The 17,652-nt window shown below is 45.1% G+C and overlaps 1 protein-coding gene across 1 annotated transcript; it reads right to left on the reverse strand.

Annotated features, from left to right (window-relative positions):
• Positions 1-13,743: 13,743 nt before the first annotated feature.
• On the reverse strand, positions 13,744-15,253 carry LOC124684467 (patatin-like protein 3). The gene is made up of 3 exons (XM_047218774.1): positions 14,402-15,253; positions 14,234-14,296; positions 13,744-14,132 (listed from the first exon to the last, which is right to left on the reverse strand). Exons 1-3 carry the CDS (start codon positions 15,251-15,253, stop codon positions 13,860-13,862), a joined length of 1,188 nt encoding a protein of 395 aa, XP_047074730.1. The 3' UTR covers positions 13,744-13,859.
• Between the last annotated feature and the right edge of the window lie 2,399 nt (positions 15,254-17,652).

A 17,652-nucleotide genomic window follows, 5' to 3' on the forward strand; every position in this document is an offset into this window, starting at 1 on the left:
GTTAAAGTGGCGGAGCTAGCCAAAAAAAAACATCTATGTTGGGGGGCAAAATGTTCAAAATTTCTCCTCTAAGCCTCGTAAAAAACATTCTTGTGCTTTTCTCAAAAAGATGGGGGCAGTCCCCCCCCCCACCCCCACACCCACACACTTGTGAATAGCTCCGCCTTTGGATACTTGGCTGCCTAGAATTCAGGGCTTTGTCATGTGTTTTTTTCATGTATAGTTGGTTAGGTCGCAACGATTGTGATAGCGATGGCAGCATGGCCCCCGACTCATTGGGATCAGATGATGAACCGCAGGCTTCAGTTGGGTCTCTCTCCTCCTGTCCCCGATCTCCTCCTCCGTGACATCCACCGGTAAAATGGCACTCGGTATGGGTTCAAACATCCGTTTGGGTATGGTATCTCGACCGATCAGCTAGAGGTGGGCTAGGGAGGGTCTTGCATCCTGCCTTTTCGAGGGGGGGGGGGGGGGCGAAGTCCTCCATCCCCGCGGTACGGGTCTTCATTACCGCCTATTTGGGGCATGAATTACGAGCTACTCTCCATAGTTTTTGATTTTCGTCAGTGAAGATCCTGCCTCCTCTGCGGGATCCCGTCTTGCTTTCCAAGCAGCTACTGTTTATATCCTAGACCATCTGAGCCTAGAAAAGCCTGCGGGGAAACCGTCTATGTTAGAGCATTGGTCATGCCCTTATATATCTTCTAAACCGCCGGCTAGCGTTGGTCTCTATATAAGATAACCCACATCGATCGTATGTAAACAATCTTTGATATAGTAAAATTTTGCTGGCTGACGCCCGTGGTTTTGACCTTTCTTTGTTCAAGAGGGTTTCCACGTTAAAATCTTGTGTCTCCTAGATACTAGTAGTATTCCCCTGGATACTGAAAAAATGCTAGATACCGAAAACATGATGGGGCAGAATATTCCCTTTACTGATTCTGAGCCGGTGGGTGGCACCATCTCTTCCATTCCCGTTACTGGTAATTTCATGGTCCCTGGTACTAATTCTGAGGCGGTGGATGGCACATCTCTTCCATCCATGTTACTGGTAATTTCATTGTTCCTATTCAAAATTCTTGTTTAATTTGTTGTAACATTGCTCCGCCACTCCATGTATTAATAAAGAATCTTTCTTGCTAGAGGCGCATTTTACTCGCATGATGGTTCCTTATAACTAAAACTTTTCTATAGATGTGTGGCTTTCCTTAGTGCAAGTGGAGGAGATTGACTCCACTGAATATTCCCCTCCTATTGGGTCTCCTAATTACTTGGTGCAGTCACATGTTGAATATCTTGTGCATGAAAGTAAGGCTGGTAAACAACAACTTCCTATACATGGTCATGTCATTGATGATACAAGGTTCAACACGAGAAATGTGCATCAGAATATGGAGAATGTTCTGGACCGGGCTGCTAACATGACTAGAAAAAGAAATTTAGAAGGTAATATCCTTCAACCCTTCCCAAAGTTTATGTTAATTCCTTTTCTTGTTTGTTAGATCTGAAATTGTATCGTGTGCTTCCATTATGGATGTTAACATTCCTTCAAATCATTTTGAATTTATAAAGTTGATTAGAGAAATGGAGCATGCGAGAGATATTTATGTAATAAAAATCGCACTAATACTACTAGTGATAACTTGCATGTTCAAAACATTAATGGTGGTGTTTCCCCTTTGAACTTAACATGGCTCTCTTATAGTGACGTGGAGAGTACTTATAATGTGAATTTGTTTACTATTGTTAGATCTAGCAAGAACAAGAGAAACATAGGGAAAACTAAATGTGTTGTTTCTTCCAGACCTATTACAAGAACTCAAAGTAGATTTCGCACTACTACCCATGCTCCAGGCAGAAGTGACAAAGTGGGGAATCCCCCTGATAGATATATATATAAATGAAAGGTCTCTTTTGGAATGGTAGAGGGGCAGGTAAAAAAATGCATGTCTTCATGTCTCTTAGAGTTTATTAGAGATCATGCCCAACGGGTTTTGCTTCAGTGCCCCCTTAGCAAAATTTGGCCTCCCATGGACGGCCATGATCTCCCGATAATACACCCTTTGCGGGCTAACATATCCTCTCATTTTGATGGTGGTGGGAGGGGAGGGGGGACACCGAAGCACACCTCATGTCCAACATTTTATTGGTTTGGTGGAAACTATGAATAAAGAGTATAACCATGAGTTTTTTTTAGGAGAAATGGTCATGGGTTTTTTTTGGAAGTGGATCCCTTGTATGGGGAAATCAGGTGGAATCTTTGTGGAGTAAAACAAGAAATTTTAGAGGTTGATTCGTACTCTTGGTTCTCCAATGACGTCGACAAAGCTGGTCGATTGTTATTCCCTGACATACTAATGTTGGTGCTCTTGTCGATGTTGATTGACTACTTTAATGGTTGTACGCGTGCACGCAACCTTGCCATTATGGCTCAAATTAAAAGTATGGGAGAATCTTCGTTGTTATCTATCTTTGGCTGCCTTCAGAAAATTACAAGATTGTGTCTTGCAAGAAGAAAGAGTTTGAAGATTGCGAAGAATTACTAATATCTTTTAGGCTTTATTTTGTAGTCGCTGGAGACAGCGTGTGTATCTCTACCATGTACTATTTGTTACTATAAATATAAGTGGTATTTATTGTCAAAAAACAATCAGTTTTGAAAGTATGCGCTCCGGAATCCGGAATAAAAGTTCGTCCGATTATGCAAGCACATATAATATAGCTCTTTTTTTAGAAACACAGTACAAACACAAACGCTCGCATACACTCACCCCTATAAATGCACACACGCACACCCTACCCCTATGAGCACCTTCGGAAGACTGAACCGGTGAATTGAATCTTAAAATTGATGAAGTCACCAATATTCCGTCTTTATGAGACATAGAGATGTCAAACCTGGGGTTTGAACTATGATGAGGTGGCGATACAACCATCTCCTAACCACCCAACACTAGATTATTTCTCCGCAAGCACATATAGTTGAGCACATGCTCTCCTCGTGTTATGCACTAAATTTCGCTAGGACCAGTTGACACTATACACTGGTTTTTAGAAACGTAAAGTCGTCGCAAAGTACTCCATACTCTAATACTCAATACTCAACAGAAGTACACATGCACAACGTGGCAACGTGCAGTATATATGTCAGCTGGCCAAAAACCACCAATTGCACCACGCGCGCTTCCAAGGTGCTACCATCCAAAGCCAAATAAATACGATGTTTGTTCCGTCTGGGGTGCATATGCGTGTGACGGCCTTTAGTTTTAGGCATTCACCGCGGTTTAGTTGTTAATTAACGAACCGTACCCGTGCGACATCAGCACATGCAACAATTAGTTGGTCTGGATTCAGTTAACAGGCCGTACGGACACCTGTACGTACTGGCCCCGTTTCACCCTGCTAACCCATGTCGCTTCTGAATCAATCGCCCGTCTGCGATCCTCACCTGCGCACACATACAATGTATCCACGGTGGCCGTGATAAGTGATAACCACACGTTCCCGGAAAACAAGAACATGGCGTCGACAAACGGTGATAAATCGGGCCGGGGAGCACGTACGGCAGGTTGTTATTACAGGCAGCCAGCGACACAAGCACGTGTCCGGGGTATCCTAGGACCAATTACTTAACTCACGCCGTGCAGGCTCACAATGCCCCTTACCTTTCTATCTCCAGTTCTCCACCCCTCCTCTCTCGTTGATAGTCGAACTGGTCGCCCTGACTCCTCTCCCTCTCCACCGGCAGCCTTGCTGGCCGGAGTGGGTGAGGGAGTGGAGGATGGCCCTCTTATGCAGACAAATGTAGTGGTCGGTGTAGCAGTACGTGTTTTTTTCCATGTGGAGAATGGTGTTACGCCGAGGAGAGGTTCCTCTTGTTGTTGCCACCACACGGTGATGTGAGGTCGACACAGCTGCTGCCTGGTCGATCACCATGGCGGTGGCTTCGCATGGGGGATGGATCCGAAGAAGCCTTGTTCAATAAGTGCGTGGGAGCTTCTATTGTTGAAGATGTTGCTAGATCTAACCGTCTCGACGACAACAGGGATGGTGAGGCTCCAAGGTCTGGAGCTCCTAGTCCTAGGGATGTTTGTGGAGTTACTATGCACGATGGAGTTCATGAGCAATTGCAAGCTCGAGCTCCCGCTAGCTTCCGCCGAAAGGAAGGCCACTCTGCATTCTGGTGGTTGATGCACCAGAGTATCTTCGTCCTGCTGGTCGCCATGTCATTAATATGGGAGGATCTTCCTAGACGGCATCGTACATCCCCCATGCCCCAAGTGGTGGAGTCCCGGCGGCAAGGTGGGTCGCCACTCTTAGAAGTCTCAGATCTGCGGCGGAGAAGATGGGCTCAATAGCTTTTTTCCTTTTCTTTCTAGGGTTCTTATTGCAAAAAGGGAGGGTCAGGTTGTGACCATTTTCTATTTAGTAAACCGAGCAGGATCTGTGAGTTTGTGACCGCCGGAGATACTTTCTATCATCATCTTTAGGGAAAAGAAAATGCAGAACTGTAGACGCATGGTCGGGCTAGGGTCAGGGCCCATTGTGCTGTTGCGACGTCCTTTCCTGTGGCTCCATCGATCCCTAGCTAGGTGGCGGCAGAGTGCTGTAGCTCGCGCGCACGGCCACCAGCACCTGTCGTACTCGTACGAGCGCACGGACGGATGGCGTCGGGAGGGCGGGCGAGCGGGGCCGCGTCGGCGCGCGCGTGATCCGCGCAGGCAGCGTCGCCGGCCGACGGAAAGGGGCTACAGCGCCGGCGGCCCACCCACCGACGCGAACAGATCTAGCCACCGGCCGCGGACGGAGGTCGATCGAGAAGTAGCTGGAAACCACGCTTCGATCGACCGGCTTCTCAACTTCGCAAGTGATGGAACTCTCCATCTTGTCAGGCCAAGCCGCGCGTCGAGGTAGGCCCGACTGCTCATCAACACTGCTGATCGATCAAGCAATTAGGCGCGCAGCTAGCGCAGCGGTTGGTCGCGGCCGGCCGGACCTAGGGACAAATCATCCGCCCGACGCGAGCGCGACGGTTCACACGCGCAGTTTGTTAGCGCGCGACTAATTGGGCTGCCCGTAACTGAACTACTGAAGTACTGAACTGCCCGTAAGTGTAGCATTGCTCCACTCCACCCGACGTCGTCTTAATATATGTCGCGACGCAAACAGTCCACTGGTTTCATCTCTGTGCTCCATCGATCATTCCATCGCCTAGCTAGTTATTAGCTCGTGAGTGCGTACTCCGGCAACACAAAAAACCTCTGCTGGACGACTACAAGCCAGAACGCTACACGAGCACGAACGTCCATCCGCGGCGGCGCCGGCCACGAGCCAAGCCGGGGCCTGGGGGTTCGTGCCTACATTTGCGGCTTTTCCCACCCACGGTCGGCCAGCTTGCCTGTCGTCCACTCCTGCAGGTCGAGTATGGACATACATAATTTGCTGAGCTGCTCCACCTTGGTCGCATGGCCCTCCCGCACCTCCCCGACGACGTCGTCCACGTACATTGCTCACAACCGTACGTACGGATGCAGACAGCCAGCCAAGGGGTACGTAGGGCATGCATGTACGGCCGTACGGGGCCGGCCTAGCTCGCTGTGTCGGCCAGATCTCCCCGTGCGACCGTGCCACGGATCGGCACTGTGGGCACGGACGCGCGCATTGCCTGGCGCGCGGCCTAATACATGCTGGCCACGTACAACGTATCCAGAGAGTAAAACAAGCTTCATAACTCGCGATCGATCAAGGTGGGTGTGTCGTCGTACATATGCCGATCCAGGCGAGTAGTAGATAATGTAAACGAGATCCGTGTCGGGCGGGCCGGTGAGTGGATCTCGGACAGTAACATGTCAGTAGGGGGATCGATCGGCCGCGTACGTGTACGGGGGGCGGTACGCCGGTACCATACCGGAGAAAATCAGTGTCCACCACACGCAATTAGAGCATCTCTAGTAGCAGATAACGTACATATCCGTGTGTACCGCATCACGGGATGGGGTTAACTACATTAGCAAAAATTGTACGAAATTTGCTGCTTTCCCTACTTAATTTGCTGAGCTACACTCGACCACTCGCTCGCATGTGTCGGCTCCCCGACGTCGATCATCCACGTACACCGCTCACAACACACCCCTACGTACGGACCGAGACAGCCAGGCCAGGGGTACGTAGGGCATGCATGGCGATGGATGCCGGTATGGCGCCGATCAGGCAGCTAGGTCGGCGCGTCAGTCAGTCCGGCCGGGCCACACATGCAGCGGTTCAACGCACCCACATATCGACGGGGCCTGGCTCATCGGCTCCACGCCTAGATCTATCGCGGGAAATCCTCCCCCGTACGCGCGGGTACCCTCCCAGCGGGTACGTTACGTACGGTACGCGCGTCGGAGCTACAGCTACTGTTGCTGGCTTGCTGCTCCGGTAACGAGAAGAGCCCAGATCAATCTCCCCATATATGCAGCCGTGGCACACGGCCGGATCGGCAATGAGCATGGAACGTGCGTGCCAGGTACCATGAATCCAGCGATAGTAAGAGCATCTCCAGCCGCGTCCCCATACCGTCCCCCAAAACGCGCCGAATTGAGCGTTTGGGGATGTGTTTCGTTCGTGCCGCGTTTGGGGGACGTCGCTCCCCAGTCGCGTCCCCTAAATAAAATTTCGGAAATTTTAAACTTAATGAGATTCGATTAGATTCGTCCAAACTTACATAGATTCGAACGAAATTTGACTAAATTTAAACTAAACCTAATCTAGAAGCCGTTCGCCGCGGCGATCTTACTGGAGGACGAGGTCGACATTTTTGGAGCGGCGAGGAGGAGATCTGCGAGGGGGGAGGCGGCGACGAGAAGGTTTGAGAGCGGTGAGAAATTGGAACGAACTGCAGGGCGTCTTAATGTACAGCGGCGGCAGCGGGGTAGTTGCACGCAATAACGCCGGCGTGGACGGCCACGCGGCCATGCACGACGAGACGCGTCTCTGCGTCGCCTGGGAAAACAGGGACGCCATTAACGTCGCTTGACCAAAGGTAGGCAACGGGGTTTTAGCCTTCCGAGCCGCTGACGCGTCGGGCCCGCGTCGGTTCGCCTCGCTTTTCGTTGTGTTCGGCATGCCCGGAGCGTTCCCTGTGGGACGGGGACGAGCTCGGGGCGTCGGACACCGTATCGACCCGCGCCGGACAAAAATAGGCTTTGAGGGACGCGGCTGGAACATATTTTTTTATCCGGCGCGCTCCAAATTATTTTGAGGAAGGTTTGGGGACGCGGCTGGAGATGCTCTAAAACAAGGGTCATAGTAACTAACTCGCGATGCCATGCCGGTGGGTGTGTACGTAGGTCGTCCACATACTCCCTCCGTCCACAAATAAGTGTACATTTGGGTTTTTGGATAAGTCAAACTTTAACAATTTTGACCATTTTTTTACCAAAAAGTAGCAACATGTGTGACATCAAATTACTATATTATGAGACTGTATTTTGAGATGAATCTAGTGATGGTAGTTTAGTGTCATAAATGTTGTTACGTTTCCCTAAAAAGTTAGTCAAAGTTAATAAAGTTTGACTTATCTAAAAACTCAAATGTACACTTATTTGTGGACGGAGGGAGTATGCCGATCCAGGTGACCTAGGGTATGCGAGCCAAGTAGACAATGTAATCCAGATCCGTGTCGGACGGGCCGGAAGAGGGGATCTTGGACAGCTACTGTGTCTCCGACCGCGTACCTGGGGTACGTGCACGGGGGGCTACCATGTGTGCCTACCCGCGCGGAGAGGATCAATGTCGATCCACACGCAATTACACGTCCTTTTTGGCCACGTCCGTAGATCGGCTAATCTAACAGCAAGTACTACCTCGCGTTTTATTACGAGCTTTGGATGCCGATACAGTTGGATTTGTGGGACTGATTAGGCTGCTGCTTCTACCACGCCTAGCTTTCATTTGGCGAAGATTTTTTAATAAGAGCTTCTTTGATTCATAGGATAGAAAAATCATAAAATAAGAAAAACATAGGATTAAGATGTCATGGATAATTGAAATCTATAAAAAGATGAATTGTGTTTGACTGTGCCAAATAAAAAATTTCATGAGGTATGACCTAATATTTTATTCTTATAGGATTTGCACTACAAGATTCATATAGGATTAGTTCCTATAGGATATATTCCTATAAATCAAACAACTAGTGTAGAAAAAAAATTCATCAAATCTAAATCCTACACAATTCGTATTCCTATGAATCAAAGAAGTGCTACTAGGTTTTTCTTATAGATTCGATGAATAATACTTGATTTAAAATTTACACAAACTAGCAAGGTGGCCCTCGCAATGCGAGGGCATCATCTTGTTGAATAGACAATGTTATGCATGCCACCTTCATATTATTTAAGTTAAAACATTTTTTTCTCTTATTTATTTACCTAATTGCAAAAATACATGTTAGTTTAGAAATCGGCACATTCGTATATCTTTTTACCTCTTAGTAAGACGATGGTATTAAAGTTTGGGATATTCTAAGGTCCGAGCGTGCACGCGTTTTCCCCGTGGTGTGATGGCAACCGTAAGTTGAAAGGGTATTTTTCATGTGGGAGGTGACAACTTTTTTTTCATTTTGTGGAAAAGCACCCTCGTGCAGATTTAAAGGAGCACCCTAGATCATGCCACCCTCTATGCTAGAACTCTCACGTTCGCCATATATCATGGTCCTAAGTTTAAATTAATCATGCATATTTTTTTCTTCTAAAATCCACAATTAAATTATCAATATTTAATGAGTTAGTTTTATTGGCATATTAGCCGAAGAAAGATCTTGTTATAGCCTAGGTTGATGTGATATATACCTGGTGAAATTCCCTAACGATCTTTTGTTACAAAATGAGAGTTGTTTATTAGTTTGTAAATCTACAACTCACTCACATCTACATGTGCTACAATCATATATTTTCGAGCATGTTAGATGAAAGATATTTTGTTGTTATTTAAGAGATGTCCAAGCATGTGTGGGCATGGATGGTAGGTAATAATTATTAATTAAATGGCATGACGGAAATAGATTGAGAAAATCAACCATGTTGTATAAATGAGAAGAGATGTATTTCCTCCCTCCCAGAAACATGTTTTAGATTTATCTAAATTTACATGTATCTAGATCAGGATTTTCCCGAGCCGGTATTTTTAATATTTCGGTGGAAATCTAGTTTTACCGGTTACCATCGAAAACAAATAATACTTAACGAAATTTTCCTGTATTCAAATAATTTTCTAAATGTTTTTTGTAAAATTTTGATAAAATAGTAAATTTGTTTGAAAAATATTGGCCGATATTTAGATGGTATTTCTGGAAGATACCGTTGGCCACATGTATTTTTTGCCTACCAAGAAAAACTCATAATCAATATGCTAAATAATGTCATATATATCTAATTTTAGACAAATCTAAGAGATGTTCCATAGGATGGGTAGACTGCATTATATGACATATATGTCAATTTTCTTATTTTTTGAAGATACCATGATTTTTTTTTCTTTTGTATCCATGGAGGATGCAATTCATAACATGGTTCGGTCGGTCTCCTTCTCATGTGCTATAGTTCGTACACGATCTATAAATCTCCGTTTCGAACGGACGAAGTTTCTTTTATTTTGATTCGTACACGTTCTTTAATTTTTTTTAAAACAGATGAAGCTTCTTTTATTTTGATCTAACGGAGGCACATAGCTAAGTTATGGCCACGTTCTAGCTTTTGTTTTTTGCAACTACCATAGTGTACGTACGTACACGTTTTTTTTGTTTATTTAACAAACATGGTAGTTTTAATTAGATCTGAAGTAGTACCTGCGTAAGATAGGACACCAAGTCAATTTTGCTTTTCCTACCAAATAACGAATAACAATATGAGTCAGGTTTGATGTCTGAAATAATATGGGCATGTACATGTTACATAAAACCGTGAAATCCTTGCCGTAAATTTTAGATCTAACTAACAAAATAATTAGAATGATGTGGTTTACGCGCCTCTATTTCGGACCACGTACTGTGCATTTCTCTTAATGTGAGAAATATATTCAGCACATATATCGTTGGTACTTATTTATTAAGATATAAAATTGTAAGTCTCTGCATCCATTATAAACGAAAAGGGCATGCTGAAAACTCCCACAAGGTATTTCTAGGCATCTGTTTTCTTTCCATTTTTACACAAGGAGGTTGATTTAAACCTAGCACCTCCTGGACTCAAGTGAAGATACTCTATAGACACTATAAATATCATGCTAAAATCCTACTTATTCAATATAACTAATCACGTTTAATTTATGGATACATGATTAGCATCTCTCTTATAAAACACTATACTGATGAACATATATGTAGTTTGTATAGGAGATTAGATCGCCATGTTGCCAGTAGTATTTATGTCATGTTACATCCTCATGCAAGGTTAAAGTTTGGATATTCCGTTGTTTCGCCTTTCATATGAATGGAAAGTATTTTTTTAGAATCATATGGATATAAAGTTACCGGTGCACTATTGTTAGACCATGCTTAAATGCGCTTATACAAAACTATTGATACTGGTGCACTAAATGTAAGGTACACATGATTAATACAACTACAAAGATCAATTGATTAATACAACCGAGTCTCGGGCACACAACATGATAGATTACAAAGTGAACCCTGAAGTGACGTGGAAGTATACCAAAAGAAATTCCTAGCAAAAGTGCACAGCAGGCTAGATTACAACGTGAACCCTGAAGTGACGTGGAAGTATACCAAAAGAAATTCTTAGCAAAAATGTGGTGGGTAATCTGTTCGTTTAGAACTATCTATGTAGCATGTACTCTTCTTACGATAAATTTTTAATTAAATCCAGCAAAAAGTTCTTAGCGCGCTTTAAATAATTTGGAGACACCATATGGTTTAAAACAAAACTATGACACGTTTCCTTTATATACAAAAAAAGAAAAATGGACCCACGCAGTTATAGTCACGTAATTAATATTTATTATCAAATAATATCTAACTGCAAAATTTATATAGGTGACGTGGCTTAACCTGGTGGTTCTATTAAACATCCATATACTGCTTGTATAGTATATAAGAGTACATCATTGATTAATATCTGGGATCACATGGTTTGCTTGACCAAGCGAAAGAAATTGATGAACCAATAAACAATGTCGTGTCCCGCTGTAGGCTGTTGATGTTTGATTTTGGTGGAAGGACTCAAATAGGGCAAATGGCAGAAGCTAGCAAGAAGAAAAGGAATTAGTAGACAGAGCTAGAGAGTCCTAAAGATGCACGTCTAGGCAGGCTGACTGTTTTAGTTCATGAGTCCTTTTTTTCACGTCTTATATACATGGTACGCTGACCTGAGTTGCCCTCCATATTTGAACATATGCTTTTTTATGGAACGTGTCAAACGTAATTACACAGTTACGTAAATATTAGTCTTTTATTAAATCATAGCCGTAAATTTTAGATCTAACAGTAAAAATAATTCTGATGATGTGGATTAACGTGGTGTCTCTATTTTAGACCTCTGTATTGTGCTTTTAGTATATAATAGATAATACTACATCGGGCTATCATTTCCCGAGTACGTCCAATCGGGCAAGCCATCCCTAAGATGTCAGATCCCTTGTATTTTCGCAAGCCGACATCATCCATCGGGCGCGCCTTTCCCGAAAACAGGTTATTGGGCATATGTTTCGCGAGAGGTGGACGAGGTAGGTCGGGACGCATGCTGACATGCGTTGTCGGCCGAAGAATCCCGATGCGGACGTCTAAGGGTAAGGCGTTTCCCGACTAGTCTCTGGACGCGAAATAAAGTGTCCGACTCGAGCTCCTTCTTTCTTCGTGTCACTGTTCCTCCTCTCCTCAAGTTCTTTCTCATTTCTTTGATGCTCTCTCTTGTTTCCCTCACATTCAAGCTATTTTTTTGTCCAATCATTGGCATTCTTCAGCAAATCTAGTAGCTAGAACAACAAGAAAGCTATAGAAAGTCCGATCTATAGATGGGTTAGTTCTTGCAGGTGTTTGGCTGGTCGTGGAGGTTCGGTGAGTCTTCGCTGCTAGACGGAGTGGCTTCGCAGGCTTCAAGGGTAAACCCTAATCTCTCGCTAGTTAGTGGATCTAGTTTATACGGCGTACTGGTGCGGTCATACATTTATGTTTACGTTGGTCTCATTAGTTTTGGTACATATATTTTTAGTTGGCCTGGTAGAAAATGTTTATTTTGTTGGCCCGGTGGAAAATATTTATTTAATTGACCTGGTAGTAAATATTTATTATTTAGTTGGTCTCGGTTTGTAGTTTTATTTATTTAGTTGCTAGAGGTTCGTAGTTTTTGACGAGTCTAATTTTTTTATAGATGAGGAGACATGTCTGATTTAGTGAAATTTGTTGTTTACTACGTTCATACCAATGTCCGAACAACTCCGGTTGGAGCTACTTGAGTGAGTTTCGGTATGGTGTGTTGGATTTGTCGAACCCAAAGACTTTTCATGTTTGTCAGTTGAAGGAGTGGTTAGCAGAAATTTTGGGCTTAATACTGAAACATACAGTGTCGGTGTCCATGCTTTGTGGAGCAACTGAAGTACAAAAATATTCTAGCATTTGAAGCCGATATAGTGGAACTCTTAGTGGGTGCACTTGTTAGAAGCATGTGAGCGCCAGGAAATTCACCCCATCACCTTAATGCTTCCCGTGGCGAAGGAGGTCACTTCCCACGAAGGAGAGGGTGAGTTCTATCCAGGATAGAGCACTAAAACATCTGATGTTAGAGGTAGCAGTTTTCAATCAGGGTAGAGTAGTCGTGGAGGAGGAGGTGATGCAGAATATGGCAGAAGAGGAAGAAAATGATGGATTGGCGGATGATCTCAATTCTGATTCATCGAATGAATCTGATGATTCAGACGGAGATGAAAATGAGGAAGATGTGCTGATTCCCTCTTCGTCGAATCAGAATTTGTCAGACTCAATGATTGTGAATGACCGCCATGATTCTGCCTGGGAGTATCACGTGAACAACATCTCAATTGGGGCGACATATTCTGTCAAGAGACATCTGCAAGAAGCAATCACTCAGTGGGCAATGAACACGTAAAGGGTTTTCAGAACAACCGTTTCAACTTAGAAATTTTTTGGAGTGTTATGCAGTAATGATAGTTGTCCATTAATGGTACACGACTACTATCCGAAGTGGCACACATAGTGGATTGTGATCCACTTCATGCCACACAATTGTGTCCTTCAGAATATGATGTTGGATCATCGAAGCCGTACTTCCTCTCTTCTAGCTCGACTGTTGTACACGGAGATCGTGGAGACCAAAGCGATGGATGTTAGCGTTGTGCTTCTCCTCCAAACATTGAAGGATAGATGCATCTAGACTTTCATTCCCTGTTGTCCGGTGTTGTGCGTAGATCGCACGTTTCATATAGGAAATAATACTACACACATTTGTAGTGTAAATTCTATAAAAAAATAACATTACGTCGTACCTCATGGAAAATTCATTTGCACAACCATAGACACTTCACCTTCCTATAGGATGAAGTAGCCATGATATGTTAATTGTATGATTTTCCTATCTATGAATCACAGGTGCCCGGTAAGCTTCATTACATTTAGAAGGCCAAGTAAAAAATGCTTGTACCACTCTCCTCTTTCTTTCACAGCCGCGCGCCGGTGGCGGCTCAGGCCGGGAGCGGCTCAGGCAGGTGGCGGCGCCGGCAGGCAACCGAAACCTCCTAGCTAGTGCCGGCGCCGCACTAACTAACAGCCAAGAAACAAATAAATAATTCAAAGAACCAAAGCTAGTTAATTAATTAATCAGAGTCGCCGATGCGATCGGCGGTCTTCAAGGCGACTCGGAGGAGGAGTTGGTGGAGACGGTGATGAGCGTGGACGCCGACGAGGACGACGTCCGGGGCGTCGCCGACTGCTTGATGAGCACCGTCGGCGTCTTGCTGTCCATCCTCCGTCGGTGTTCCCGCACCAGCTGCTCCGCCACGCCGTCCAGCCGCTCGCCGTTGGTCTGCGGCAACAACTTCTTTCCCCGGAACAGTACCGACTCCACGCCCCGCTCCGCCATCGCCGCCTCCGCCGTCGCTCCGGCAGCAATGCCGTTGCCCTGAGGAGACAACACAAAGAAGAGTTAGCTTTGATCAAATAATTCAGTGGTAATAATCCGGTGTTAATCAAGTAAGGAAGTAAATTACAGTGTATATTTACCTGGATGCGGATGTAGTTGGTTGCTCTGTTCTCTCCGAACGCCATTGATACTGCTTGGTCCACCTGAAAAGCAGCACGGGCACCCACAGTCCTGTTTAGCTCAGCGTACGTGACGACAGTACGATTCTGTCCGTGCAATGAATTCTGAAGAATTAATGGAGGACGTACCATGTCGGCCTGGCACGCGCTGGCGATGCGCAGGATGCTAGATGACGAGGACGAGCGGTGGTCCGAGGCGGCAGCGTTTCCTCCGAGCGAGAGCACGATGAGGTCGCTGCCGCCGGCGGCGAAGGGGAACTCCTGCTTGTTGTGGAGCACGTGGGTGACGGCCACGGACGCCGGGTTGGCCACGCCAGCGCCGCCCGCGCCGGCGGTGCGCAGTCTGGTCCGCCCATCGAGGGACGCCACCTCGGCCGGCCCAACGCCGCAGGCCGCCGCGCAGACCTGCCAGAGCGGGAAGTCGAACGCCTCGGCCTCGACGGCGTCGGCGCGGGAGAAGACGAACGGCGCCGCCGTGGCCATGTCGTAGCAGGGTATCAGCAGCGGCTTGGCCGCGTCCCTCACGGTGAGGTCCCCGAACACCTTCTTGAACACGGCCTCCGGCCGCGAGGAGAAGAGCCCGCCGCGGCCAGCGCGCCCGGAGAACACCTTTCGGTTCTTGGCCACGACGTCGCGCGCCTGCTCGGCGGTCATCCGACGCGCGAACAGCGCCGCCGCGAGGAACCCGCCGGCGCCAGACCCGGCCGCCAGGTCGAAGTAGTCCGCGACGCGCGCGGCCGGGTTGCCGGAGAGCTCCTGCAGCTGGCGCTCGAGCCTGACAAGGGCGGCTGCGGCCAGCGCGCCGCCGTCCGCGCCCCCGTCGATGGAGAGCACGCGCACGCGGCCCGCGCCTAGCTCCGGTGTCTGCGCGCCGAACAGGAAGTTGGACTCCAGGATGGAGAAGATCTCCTTGCTGAGCCTGTCCGAGCCACCGCTGCCGCCGAACGGCAATGTCTGATCGAGCAGCGCGGAGGTCGCCATTGTAGGTCGATGCCTCTTCCTGTAGCTAGCGAACGGTGTGATGTGATTGGGAAGATGAGCTTCCTGCAGTGTGTGCTTGCGTGTGTAGCGTCTTGGCGCTTGGTGGGGAATTTATAGTGGTGGCGGGCACTCTCTGTTTCTGTTAGCTTCGCGCCACGGAGCAGAGTAGCGCGCACTCGTGCACATTGCTTGCTGCCGGTGCGCCGCGTGTTCGGTCTGGTTTTGCCTCGACGAATGGTTGCCGGTGCGTCCTCAGGTTGGCAGTTGGTGATCTACTGCTGTATTTTTCTCATCCAATCTACTCAATTTTTTCTCATCCAATCTATTCAATTTTGTTCTCACCCAATCTCCATTTTTCTCTCCTTCCCCAAGCTATTCTCAAGATAAAGTACAGACTCAAACTCCTATGAGAAGCAAATTCCTTGTACTATGTATTAACAAGCATAGAAATCAAGATATAAGTACAAGTCTAAAAGTGTAAGGGCTTGCTTGATTCAACGGAATGCCACAAAAAAATATAGGATTTTCATACTTAAGAATTTTTTCAATCCCGTAGGATTCATCTAGACATGACATTCTAATTCTATAGTTTTTCTATTGCTTCTGTTCTAAGAATTCTATGAATCAAACAAGCCCTAAAGTGATTTAACTCTTCAACCTTGTGACTATGATCTGCCGTCATGGTGTACTCCATTTAGGGTCTTTTTGGTTTTTTCCGACTAACTTCAAATGTCTCAAAGATATATAAAAAATGGGTATTTTCCGTACCAGATTCGATCAACGCAACCAGCTTGTCGTAGGACTATTCTCAGACAAGGTATACCCCTACCTCCATCGCATAGGATCTAACTTCCAAGAAAAAAAATACCCACCAATGTCCCTGCCCCACCTTTGCCACCTAACCCCTCACCCTCCCCCCTCCACGCACACCTCTTTTCTGGCTATCTCCAGTCGATGTATACCGATAACTGTTGGAAGCAGCCAGTGTTCAACGAGTTTCATGGGGAAACCACATGCATCCGTTCATGTCCTTGGGGAGCAAGGATACATCAAAGCAACAGAAGAAGAGGTGGAAGAAAATAATATCGTTGTACCCCTAATATAAATTTCATCTTGTCTCTTTTGGATTTTGCAAAACCTCTGAGGTTCTCATCTGGATTGCAAGAAAAGAAACATTTGTAACTCACATACGTTTGCATCTATCATATTAGACTTGCATGTGTTAAAATATTGGTTCTCTATTGCAATGTGACAAGAACATAAGTGACACAATCTTCTTGAAAAAGAAAATAAAAATGAATAGTGTCAAAGGGGTAACATAAGTGCAGTAAAATTTGAACCAGACAGGAGTTTTGCATAACATGGAACATAAAATTAGGACAAAATAATCTATTTCCATAAAAGTTATTGTCTTTAACTTAATGTTCTATAAATTTTACTCTCAACATGGTATCATCTAATGTGGTTTAAATGGGAAGCTAACTAGCTAAGGTAATGTCACCGCTGTTTATTGTGGTTTAACAATAATGGTTCAAGTTTTGTTTTACTTCACATGCTATAGCATCCTCGTTAAAAGTACAATTATAATCTTGTAAAAATAGATTGTCAAAAGAAGGTATTTTGTTGACATCGAGGCAACATAAAAAGAGATGTAAAAAAATAATAGCATTCTCTCCCTTATGATAAATTTCATCTTGTATCTTCAAAATTTAGCAAACCCTTTCAAGTCCTCATGCGGATTGCAAGGACAGAAACTTTTGTAATTCAAAGATGTTTGCATCTGGCGTACTCAAGTTTTATGTATTAAAAAACCAGTTCTCAATCGCAATGTGAAAATCTTGTTGAAAAAAAATATAGTTTCAAAGGTGTATCATTAGTATAATAAAATTAGAACAAGATAGGAGTTCTACATGACATGGATAATTAAATTAGGAAAAAAATAATATATTTCCATACAAGATATTATCTATAACTTGATGTTGTATATTTTTTTCTCTAACTCAACATGATGTTGTATAATGTGGGTTTAAATGGTAAAAGTATGCCTCGGTAGTTTTCCACTTACTTGTTGTGGTTGCATAAAAAAGGTTCAAGTTTCATTTTACTTCACATACTAATGAATTCTCGGTAAAAATACAATTGTTATCTTGTAGAAACGGTCAGTCAAAAGAAGGTAATATGTTGATATACGTCATTGGGAGAAAGACTAAGAAAAATGACAAACTGGAAAATCGTAAGATGCTACTTAAATCCCCATCTATCGAGCAAATAAGAACCAGCCTCATGCAGAAATCACGAGAATAGGTATTAAGTACAATTTTCATCTAGATTCCCCCCTAAAAGATAATGTTTTATTTTCCTCTATACTCCATCAGTTTTCTCATTGTAAAAATATCATC

This window comes from Lolium rigidum, chromosome 1 (assembly GCF_022539505.1).
Source record: "Lolium rigidum isolate FL_2022 chromosome 1, APGP_CSIRO_Lrig_0.1, whole genome shotgun sequence".
Classification (NCBI taxonomy): domain Eukaryota; kingdom Viridiplantae; phylum Streptophyta; class Magnoliopsida; order Poales; family Poaceae; genus Lolium; species Lolium rigidum.